The sequence below is a fragment of the Hyperoodon ampullatus genome (genome assembly GCF_949752795.1).
Source record: "Hyperoodon ampullatus genome assembly, chromosome: 7".
In the NCBI taxonomy this organism is placed as follows: domain Eukaryota; kingdom Metazoa; phylum Chordata; class Mammalia; order Artiodactyla; family Ziphiidae; genus Hyperoodon; species Hyperoodon ampullatus.
Genome location: NC_136920.1, coordinates 15432076 through 15444267, shown reverse-complemented (window position 1 = coordinate 15444267; position 12192 = coordinate 15432076). Strand labels below are relative to the sequence as shown.

The 12192-nt window shown below is 42.9% G+C and overlaps 1 protein-coding gene across 1 annotated transcript in view; it reads left to right on the top strand.

Moving 5' to 3' along the window:
• Nucleotides 1-12192, top strand: part of PTPRJ (protein tyrosine phosphatase receptor type J) — a gene marked incomplete at both ends in the record, with an annotated part of 172380 nt that overhangs the window by 143912 nt on the left and 16276 nt on the right. The window contains 4 exons of the mRNA XM_079708004.1: nt 214-504; nt 4510-4641; nt 6213-6423; nt 6538-6662. Of these exons, the coding sequence (XP_079564130.1) occupies nt 214-504; nt 4510-4641; nt 6213-6423; nt 6538-6662 (759 nt within the window). The remainder of the gene's footprint in view (nt 1-213; nt 505-4509; nt 4642-6212; nt 6424-6537; nt 6663-12192) is intronic.

Genomic DNA, 12192 nt, shown 5'->3' with positions numbered 1-12192 from the left:
CCTGCCGATGCAGGGGACACGGGTTCATGCCCTGGTCCGGGAAGATCCCACGTGCCGCAGAGCGGCTGGGCCCGTGAGCCATGGCCACTGAGCCTGCACGTCCGGAGCCTGTGCTCCGCAGTGGGAGAGGCCACAACAGTGAGAGGCCCGCATACTGCAAAAAAAAAAAAAAAAAGTCCAAGAATCTCATGATGTGCTGTTCTTGCCTTGCAGACCCTGCACCAGTAACCTCCTTCCACTGTGAAGTGGTCCCCAAAGAGCCAACCTTGGTCCTCAAGTGGGCCTGCCCTTTTGGCACCAACACAGGCTTCGAGCTGGAGGTCAGGCACGGAGACTGGGAAAACATGACGAACCTGGAGAGCTGCTCCTCGGAGAACGGCTCTGAGTACAGGACGGAAGTCACATATTTGAATTTTTCTACCTTGTACAACATCAGCATCATTGCCCGGTCCTGTGACAAGATGGCACCGCCCACCCAAATCACCTGCCTCACTGGCATCACAGGTGGGCTTCAGGGAGGGCAGGGTGGCCAGGTGACATTGTGGTCACCTTGGAAAGCTGACCCAGAGGGTCTGCAAGTGTGGCCTAGAAACCTGTTTCTAAAAAAAGTTTATCCAAAAATATTTGTTTTTGTTGGCACGGACTGTTAACCCAATTCTATAGAAATCTAGTCTATATATTCTATAGAATCTATATAATCTATAGAAATCTAGTGAGAGGGAATTTTTTACATTCCAAAAGTTTCCTTCGTTTTACAGAATAATTTGTTGCCACCTTTTCTTTTAAGTAAGTTCCCCTAAAATGTTCAAATATACACGAAAGCAAAGGACAGTATAATGGGATCCACGTACCCATCATCACTCAGTTGAACATTTGTGAGCATTTGACCAATCTGGTTTCATTTATATCCCCTCCTCCCTTATTGGACTTCTTTGAGACCAGTCCTGGTTATTCTACAGTTTTATTCATAAGTTTTTCAGTGTGTATTGCTGCAAGACAGGGACTCCTTTTCCCTTTCTTTCAAACATAGCCACATTACTATTGCCATTACCCTTAAAAATTTAACAATACTTTTTTTTTTGGACCATGCTGCGTGGCTTACAAGATCTCAGTTCTCCGACCAGGGATTGAACCTGGGCCACAGCAGTGAAAGCCCAGAATCCTAACTACTAGGCCACCAGGGAACTCTCAACAATCCTTTTTTTCTTTTTACTATTATCAGATAGATATTCAGTCAAGATTCATATTTCCCTAGAATCTGTATTAGTAAGCTCCCCAGCTGTTTTGGGAAATGGGATCATTCACGAGAGATCCCCCTAGTTAATCTTTTCATGACTACCTTTTATTTTGAACTTGGAAAAAATTACTTCTTTGCTTTTTTTTTTTAATTGAGATATGGTTGATTTACAATATTATATTAGTTTCAGGTGTACAACATCGTGATTCACGATTTTTATAGATTATACTGCATTTAAAGTTATTATGCGATATTGGCTGTATTCCCTGTGCTGTACAGTATATCTTTGTCACTTATTTATTTCACACATAGTAGTTTGTACCTCTTAATCCCCTACCCCTGTCTTACCCCTCCCCACTCCCCTCTCTCCACTGATAACCACCAGTTTGTTTTCTTTATCTATGAGTCTGTATCTGTTTTGTTATATTCGTTCTTTGTTTCCTTTTTATTTATCTTTTGCTCCCTGTGTCTTTGCCAAAATTATGTCTTAGGTCAACCTGGTGGAGTTGGTTTTGCTTTGTGCTTTTTGAATCCTGGATATGCTATTTCCTTTAGGGTATCAGAATGTTTCCAAACAATTTCTAAAGAATTGGTGGTTGAAATAGTAAGAAGAAAAGGCTTCTTACTTCAGGGACACTGACTTGGAAAATGGCCGAGGGATTCTACTGACAGAGCCTTGGACTTAGGCAGACCTGAGTTTGATTGTAAAGTCTACCTTTTACTAGCTGTGTGATCTCAGAAAAGCTGCTTAACCTCTCTGAGCCTTGTTTTTCTTAGTTGTAAAAAAGGGGAAATAATACCTACCTTCCAGGACTGTTAATACAAATTAGATGAGGTAGTGTAGGTGGAAGATCACTTCAGAGCTGCCATGTATGGCTAGTCAAGTTGTGCACTGCATAGTTCCACGGGACACCATTCATATAGTCTACTATGCGCGTGGGACTCCTTGGAGTTGTGTAGTACACAGCTATATAGGATGGCCCTGGGTCACAATCCTTTGTGTTTCTGCAGCACTCTACAGTGTAATAGAAACAGTGAACCTTGTTGGGTACTATTTTGTAGTTCTCTGTTTTATGATGTCATCTCAGTGGGTATAAGCCACTGAGGAACATAAGCCATATCTGATCCGGTATCTCCAGGGCTGAGCACAGTACCTAGTGAAGGGAAGGAGCTTGTTAGAGTTAGTTGTTTCTGAAGCTGAGCAGTGCGTGGTAGGGTTAGATAATGACCACTCAGCATTTAGTCCAGTGATTCTCTCACTTTTTAATCTGTAGCTCCCTTTCCTCAGATGAATTTTTATGTACAAATTTAGCGTGCTTGTTAAAAGTACAACTTTGACACTTTTTTATTTAACATAAAAGTGGAGCTGCATTTTCTCTGAGAGAGGCAGGAAGTGCTGGTGGGATGGGTAAACCGGGGAGAGTTGGAGCGATGGTCTTTTAGCCAACACTTGTTGATTGCTTACTGTGTGCCTGGGTAAGGGACACTATGGTGGGCATGGCCGGCAAGGTCCCTCGAGTGTAGGACTGAGATAAGCAGTGAGAAGGAAAGGATTTCCAGGCTTTGAGGTGGATGGAGCTGTCTTGGGGCAGGGAGCTGGGGGCTCCTCGCTGGCCTGCTAAAAGGCATAGAGCTGTGGATGGGGTGGGAGCTGGTGCTAGGAAGTGTCTCTTGAGGCAGTTGGCACTTAGACGTTGGACAGCGCCTCCAAGTGGCCACTGCAGTCAGTTACTTGAGAGGTTGCTGAAGGATGGTTTAAAGCTGTGCCTTCCAATAGAAAATCACGTGAGCCTCCTGTATAATAAACACTTTTCTAGGAGCCACATTAAGAAACTGTAAAAAGGAGCGGCTGGAAATTCCCTGGCGGTTCAGTGGTTAGAACTCTGTGCTTTCACTTCCAGGGGCCCGGGTTCGATCCCTGGTTGGGGAACTAAGATCCCACAAGCTGCCTGGCATGGCCAGGAAAAAAAAAAAAAAAGGAGGAGCTGAAATGAGTTTTGATCACATTTTATTTAACTCAGTATATTAAAAGTATTATCATTGCAACATGTAATTTGTATAAAGTGAGTTATTAATGAGATATTTTATGTCCAAACTTGGGCCTGTCACCTTTCAAGTGCTCAATGTGGTTAGTGGCTGCCGTATTGGACAGCATACATTTGGAGCATTGTGTTATGGTCTTTTTTTTTTTTTTTTGAGTTCAGTTTTCTCAGTCTCCCTGAATCTTGGTTATAATAACAGAAACGCTCAAACTGTATGTGGGAGACCAATTTAGGTAGAGTGTGTGTGGAGAGAGATCATCTTTTTTTTTTTTTTTTTTTGTGGTACGCGGGCCTCTCACTGTTGTGGCCTCTCCCGTTGCGGAGCACAGGCTCCGGACGCGCAGGCTCAGCGGCCATGGCTTACGGGCTGAGCCGCTCCGCGGTATGTGGGATCCTCCCGGACCGGGGCACGAACCCGTGTCCCCTGCATCGGTAGGCGGACTCTCAACCACTGCGCCACCAGAGAAGCCCTTGTGTTCATTTAGAGAGTGGCTTCACAAGCTTAGCTTGGGAAGGTGAGGCACAAGATCATGAAGGCCACTCACGGAATGTTCCCGTGTGGGCTTTTCTGGTTTCCGGGAAGAGGGTCAGTTGGATTTCTCTAGGCAGAGTTTTAAACCTACCCCAGCAAAAAACGAGGACTTTAGTGTGAAGGGTGCAGAGCCGGAATGCAGCCAGGTCTCAGGAGAAAGTATGTTCTCTCCATGTCTTCTTTGCTTCCTTCTGGGTAACTATCTGCTTCATCATTGTTCTCTGACCAACCCATCCTGGGGCCAAGTCCATGTGCTGGCAGATGTCTGCCTTCAGCTCCCAAGTTCCCACCTGGGAGTTCCACCCACACAGTCTCCGTCTTGTTCTCCTTCCTCTGCCCCCATTCTCAAAATAAGGACTCTGGGCTCTCTGGGTCAGGAGGGACTGGGGGAAGATAGAAAAGGCACGTTATCTTCTACAAACAAGGCTGCCAGGAGGCCACCCTGGCAATGTGGCTGGACCCACTGAAGGGGTCATTGTCAGCTAGGCAGGCTCCCCCAGGACTTGCCATCTTTGTTCCCCACCAGTTCCCATCCCTGCCCTTTGCTTCTGGATTTGCTTTGCATGAGCCCAGCACACAGCTTCCAGAGCAAGAGCAGAACTTGAGTGGGGCACTGCAGCAAATCCTCTCCTTAATCATTGTGTTCCTTCTTTGGTTTTAAATGTTGGGTGATCGTGTTTTGTTTTGTTCTGTTTCAGACCCTCCTTCTCCAGATGGATCCCCTAACATTACATCTGTCAGTCACAATTCTGTGAAGGTCAAATTCAGTGGGTTTGAAGCCAGCCACGGACCCATCAAAGCCTACGCTCTCATTCTCACCACTGGGGACGGTAAGGAGGGGTCATTATGGGTTAAACAGCCAGTGGGTGATGGTGTGACGGGGTGCCATTTTTGTGCCCACTGAAACGCATTCATGAGACAAACACACGTCTGGTTTTATACTGCGACCCACGCTTTGGCACTCACCCCGGGGTGGGTGGGTGTAAGCCATTTGCCTGATGAGCTAGGTCAGAGGTTGACAGACTTAGTGTAAAGGGCCAGATAGCAAACATTCTACGTTTTGAAGGCCCTACAGTCTCCTTCTCAGCTATTCAACTTTGCCGTTGTAGTGTGAAAGCAGCCATAGAAGATACAGAAAGAGTCAGTATGACTGTTCCAGTATTTACCAAAAGGGGTGGCTGGCTGGATTTGGCCCATGGCCATGACTTACTTACCTCTGATATACGTTTTTCATCTCTTTTGCAGCACAGGGTCTTTTAGGTGGCAGAATATTAGTTTTAACCAAGTTTATCACACACACAGACACACACACACACACATATGAACACGCACACACAAATCATCCTCAAAGGGTGACTTTCTCTTGGAAGAAAAAAGGAAAAGATTTGCATTTGTAGTGGGAACTTGCAAAGAGCATTGTCATAGCTGAGAGAGGAGGTGGATTAAATGCTGCTTTTCCTTAAAGAGCTCCATTACATTCCCTGGAAGTGAGACGGGAATGATTTGAGGGTGTCTTTGTTAGCTGTGTGTGGGTGCTTTGCCCAAGGTCTGGGTTTAAAGCAGTGAGTTTTGGAAATTCCCTGGCCATCCAGTGGTTAGGACTCGGTGCTTTCAATACCAGGGGCCTGGGTTCAATCCCCGGTCGGGGAAATAAGATGCCGCAAGCCGTGCAGTGTGGCCAAAAAAAAAAGTTCAGAGTTTTGCTGTTTTTGGTGATTCTTTAAACTAACTGTGAATTATGCAATGCCACCCTTGCCCAGTCTCACAGCCTGTGATGCTGTTCTCATCTCCCCAAAGAAACCAGAGCTCAAACACACTGTCAGGGCTGCGGGGATCCAGGAAGACAAGGGATTTGCTGCTGTTGTAAACCTGCAGCTAAATCTCAAAAAGAGACATTGAGATCTCTCTCTCTCTCTCTTTCTGTCTTTTGTTTTGGGTCTGTTTCAAACACCTAGTCATTTTGCTGTGAAGGTATTCAGCAAATCCCAAGCTCAGGCCTTTGCTGAACAGGGGAGATGATATTGCATACTGACCAGCCTGACCAGTACCAGCCTGTGATGGATGAGATCACACCCTCCACGTCAGGTGGTCTGGGTTAGAAATATGACTCTACCACGTAGGCAGTGCAGCTTGGGGCCCAGGTCTTTTTAGCTTTCTGTGTCTCATTTTCCCACCTGTAAAATGGGGGCGGTAAGCCTATGCGATGAGATTATTGTGGGGATTAAATGAGTTAATGTAAGTAAAGCCCTTAGAACTTAATATAGGGAAAACCTGGCAGAGAGAGCATACGTGAGAGATGGCAGCTGTCACCACCATCACCCTGGTCATTATTTAGAAACGAGGGAGACTTAAATCTCTGCAATCACTTTCTTATGGCTTTCCTTCTGTGTGCCTTTCTTAGCTGTTCACCCGTCAGCAGATGTATTGAGATATACGTACGAAGATTTCAAAAAGGGGGCCTCGGATACTTATGTGACATACCTCATAACAACAGAAGAAAAGAGATGTTCTCAGGGCTTATCTGAAGTCTTGAAATATGAAATCAATGTTGGGAACGAGTCCACCACGCACGGCTATTACAACGGGAAGCTGGAACCTCTGGGTTCCTATCGGTAATGCCTTGTGGTTTTTGCCCTTTGGGAGCTGGGCCTCTGAGTGCAAAACTATATGTGCCTGGGCCGTCAGACACTTCTCAGCCACCCCTCTTTCCTCTTGTCACCCCACAGGGCTTCTGTGGCTGGCTTCACCAATATTACCTTCAACCCTCAAAGTGATGGACTCATAGACGGGGCTGAGAGCTACGTGTCCTTCAGTCGCTATTCAGATGCTGTTTTCTTGCCCCAGGATCCAGGTAGAGGAGCATCTTAGCAATGCATTGACTTTTTGCTTCCAGTATCCACAGGAGCATGGGGGTCTGCACACCTCCCTGGGGCCCCCAGGAGGATAGGAGAACCTGGTCTCTCCTCTCAGAAGCTGAGATGTCACTGGGCCATCAGGACCCAGCTCAGCTTCCTCTTCTGAGGTCCCCACAGGCCCCACCCACCACACTCCCTTCTGAATTCCAGTTACACTTCCAATCGGCAAACACTGTTGGGTCCTTTTTTCTCAGTGTAGTCATTTGTGTGCCCATGTACCAGATACACATGTGACTTTTAGTGCATGGAACCCTTGAATATTAGGATCAGAAGGAGCCATGGGAATCATCTTGTCCAACACTCATTTTATTTTATTTTAAAAAAGTTTATTGAGAGGGGCTTCCCTGGTGGCGCAGTGGTTGAGAGTCCGCCTGCCGATGCAGGGGACACGGGTTCGTGCCCCAGTCTGGGAGGATCCCACATGCTGCGGAGCGGCTGGGCCCGTGAACCATGGCCCCTGAGCAGGCGCGTCCAGAGCCTGTGCTCTGCAGCGGGAGAGGCCACAACAGTGAGAGGCCCGCATACCACAAAAAAAAAAAAAAAAAAAAAAGTTTATTGAGAGAGGGCAGACAGCAGAAGCAAGAAGAACTACAATCCTGCAGCCTGTGGGACAAAAACCACATTCACAGGAAGAGAGACAAGATGAAAAGGCAGAGGGCTATGTACCAGATGAAGGAACAAGATAAAACCCCAGAAAAACAACTAAATGAAGTGGAGATAGGCAACCTTCCAGAAAAAGAATTCAGAATAATGATAGTGAAGATGATCCAGGACCTCGGAAAAAGAATGGAGGCAAAGATCAAGAAGACGCAAGAAATGTTTAACAAAGACCTAGAAGAATTAAAGAACAAACAAACAGAGATGAACAATACAATAACTGAAATGAAAATTACACTAGAAGGAATCAATAGCAGAATAACTGAGGCAGAAGAATGGATAAGTGACCTGGAAGACAGAATGGTGGAATTCACTGCTGTGGAACAGAATAAAGAAAAAAGAATGAGAAGAAATGAAGACAGCCTAAGGGACCTCTGGGACAACATTAAACGCAACAACATTTGCATTATAGGGGTCCCAGAAGGAGAAGAGAGAGAGAAAGGACCAGAGAAAGTATTTGAAGAGATTATAGCCCAAAACTTCCCTAACATGGGAAAGGAAATAGCCACCCAAGTCCAGGAAGCGCAGAGAGTCCCATACAGGATAAACCCAAGGAGAAACATGCCAAGACACATAGTAATCAAACTGGCAAAAATTAAAAACAAAAAAAAATTATTGAAAGCAGCAAGGGAAAAATGACAAATAACATACAAGGGAACTCCCATAAGGTTAACAGCTGATTTCTCAGCAGAAACTCTACAAGCCAGAAGGGAGTGGCATGATATACTTAAAGTGATGAAAGGGAAGAACCTACAACCAAGATTACTCTACCAGGCAAGGATCTCATTCAGATTAAATGGAGAAATCAAAAGCTTTACAGACAAGCAAGAGCTAAGAGAATTCAGCACCACAAGACCAGTTCTACAAAAAATACTAAAGGAACTTCTCTAAGTGGGAAACACAAGAGAAGAAAAGACCCTACAAAAACAAACCCAAAACAATTAAGAAAATGGTCATAGGAACATTCATATTGATAATTACCTTAAACGTGAATGGGTTAAATGCTCCAACCAAAAGACACAGGCTTGCTGAATGGATACAAAAACAAGACCCATATATATGCTGTCTACAAGAAACCCACTTCAGACCTAGGGACACATTCAGACTGAAAGTGAGGGGATGGAAAAAGATATTCCATGCAAATGGAAATCAAAAGAAAGCTGGAGTAGCAATACTCACATCAGATAAAATAGACTTTAAAATAAAGAATGTTACAAGAGACAAGGAAGGACACTACATAATGATCAAGGGATCAATCCAAGAAGAAGATATAACAATTATAAATATATATGCACCCAACATAGGAGCACCTCGATACATAAGGCAACTGCTAACAGCTATAAAAGAGGAAATCAACAGTAACACTATAATAGTGGGGGACTTTAACACCTCACTTACACCAATGGACAGATCATCCAAAATGCAAATAAATAAGGAAACAGAAGCTTTAAATGACACAATAGACCAGATAGATTTAATTGATATTTATAGGACATTCCATCCAAAAACAAGAGATTATACTTTCTTCTCAAGTGCGCTCGGAATATTCTCTAGGATAGATTGCATCTTGGGTCACAAATTAAGCCTCAGTAAATTTAAGAAAATTGAAATCATATCAAGCATCTTTTCTGACTACAACACCATGAGATTAGAAAAGAATTACAGGGAAAAAAACACAACCACATAGAGGCTAAACAATACGTTACTAAATAACCAAGAGATCACTGAAGAAATCAAAGAGGAAATCAAAAAATACCTAGAGACAAATGACAATGAAAACACGACGATCCAAAACCTATGGGATGCAGCAAAAGCAGTTCTAAGAGAGAAGTTTATAGCTATACAAGCCTACCTCAAGAAACAAGAAAAATCTCAAAGAATCTAACATTACACCTAAAGGAACTAGAGAAAAAAGAACAAACAAAACCCAAAGTTAGCAGAAGGAAAGAAATCATAAAGATCAGAGCGGAAATAAATGAAATAGAAACAAAGAAAACAGTAGCAAAGATCAGTAAAACTGAAACCTGGTTCTCTGAGAAGATAAAAAAAAATTGATAAACCATTAGCCAGACTCATCAAGTAAAAGAGGGAGAGGACTCAAATCAATAAAATTAGAAATGAAAAAACGAGAAGTTACAACAGACACCGCAGAAATACAAAGCATCCTAGGAGACTACTACCAGCAACTCTATGCCAATAAAATGGACAACCTGGAAGAAATGGACAAATTCTTAGAAAGGTATAACCTTCCAAGATTGAACCAGGAAGAAATAGAAAATATGGACAGACCAATCACAAGTAATGAAATTGAAAAGGTGATTAAAAATCTTCCAAGAAACAAAAGTCCAGGACCAGATGGATTCACAGGTGAATTCTATCAAACATTTAGAGAAGAGCTAACACCCATCCTTCTCAAACTCTTCCAAAATATTGCAGAGGAAGGAACACTCCCAAACTCATTCTATGAGGCCACCATCACCCTGACACCAAAACCAGCCCAAGATACTACAAAAAAAGAAAATTACAGACCAATATCACTGATGAATATAGATGCAAAAATCCTCAACAAAATACTAGCAAACAGAATCCAACAACACATTAAAAGGATCATACACCATGATGAAGTGGGATTTATCCCAGGGATGCAAGGATTCTTCAATATAGACAAATCAATCAATGTGATACACCATATCAACAAATTGAAGAATAAAAACCATATGATCATCTCAATAGATGCACAAAAAGCTTTTGACCAAATTCAACAACGATTTATGATAAAAACTCTCCAGAAAGTGGGCATAGAGGGAGCCTACCTCAATATAATAAGGCCATATATGACAAACCCACAGCAAACATCATTCTCAATGGTGAAAAACTGAAAGCATTTCCTCTAAGATCAGGAAGAAGACAAGGATGTCCACTCTCGCCACTATTATTCAACATAGTTTTGGAAGTCCTAGCCACGGCAATCAGAGAAGAAAAAGAAAAGGAATACAAATCGGAAAAGAAGAAGTAAAACTGTCACTGTTTGCAGGTGACATGATACTATACATAGAGAATCCTAAAGATGCCACCAGAAAACTACTAGAGCTAATCAATGAATTTGGTAAAGTTGCAGGATGCAAAATCAATGCACAGAAATCTCTTGCATTCCTATACACTAATGATGAAAAATCTGAAAGTGAAATCAAGAAAACACTCCCATTTACCATTGCAACAAAAAGAATAAAATACCTAGGAATAAACCTACCTAGGGAGACAAAAGGCCTGTATGCAGGAAACTATAAGACACTGATGAAAGAAATTAAAGATGATACCAACAGATGGAAAGGTATACCATGTTCTTGGATTGGAAGAATCAATATTGTGAAAATGACTATACTATACTACCCAAAGCAATCTACAGATTCAATACAACCCCTATCAAATTACCAATGGCATTTTGTATGGAATTAGAACAAAAAATTTAAAATTTGTATGGAGACACAAAAGACCCTGAATAGCCAAAGCAATCTTGAGGGAAAAAAACGGAGCTGGAGGAATCAGACTCCTTGACTTCAGACTGTACTATAGAGCTACGGTAATCAAGACAATATGGTACTGGCACAAAAACAGAAACATAAATCAAAGGAACAAGATAGAAAGACCAGAGGTAAACCCACGCACCTATGGTCAACTAATCTATGACAAAGGAGGCAAGGATATACAATGGAGAAAAGACAGTTTCTTCAATAAGTGGTGCTGGGAAAGCTGGACAGCTACATGTAAAAGAATGAAATTAGAACACTCCCTAACACCATGCACAAAAATAAACTCAAAATGGATTAGAGACCTAAATGTAAGACCGGACACTATAAAACTCTTAGAGGAAATCATAGGAAGAACACTCTTTGACATGAATCACAGCAAGATCTTTTTTGATCCATCTCCTAGAGTAATGGAAATAAAAACAAAAATTAACAAATGGGCCCTAATGAAACTTCAAAGCTTTTGCACAGCAAAGGAAACTATAAACAAGATGAAAAGACAACCCTCAGAATGGGAGAAAATATTTGCAAAGGAATCAACAGACAAAGGATTAATCTCCAAAATATATAAACAGCTCATGCAGCTCAATATGAAAAAAACAAACAACCCAATCCAAAAATGGGCAGAAGACCTAAAAAGACATTTCTCCAAAGAAGACATACAGATGGCCAAGAAGCACATGAAAAGCTGCTCAACATCACTAATTATTAGAGAAATGCAAATCAAAAGTACAGTGAGGTATCACCTCACACCAGTTAGAATGGGCATCATCAGAAAATCTACAAACAACAAATGCTGGAGAGGGTGTGGAGAAAAGGGAACCCTTCTACACTTGGTGGGAATGTAAATTGATACAGCCACTATGGAGAACAGTATGGAGGTTCCTTTAAAAACTAAAAAATAGAGTTACCATTTGACCCAGCAATCCCACTACTGGGCATATACCCAGAGAAAACCATAATTGAAAAAGACACATGCACCCCAATGTTCATTGCAGCACTGTTTACAATAGCCAGGTCATGAAAGCAACCTAAATGTCCATCGACAGACAAATGAATAAAGAAGATGTGGTACATATATACAATGGAATATTACTCAGCCATAGAAAGGAGCGATAGGGCTTTCCTGGTGGCGCAGTGGTTGAGAGTCCGCCTGCCGATGCAGGGGACACGGGTTTGTGTCCCGGTCCGGGAGGATCCCACATGCCGCGTAGCGGCTGGGCCCGTGAGCCACGGCCGCTGAGCCTGCACGTCTGCAGCCTGTGCTCCACAACAGGAGAGG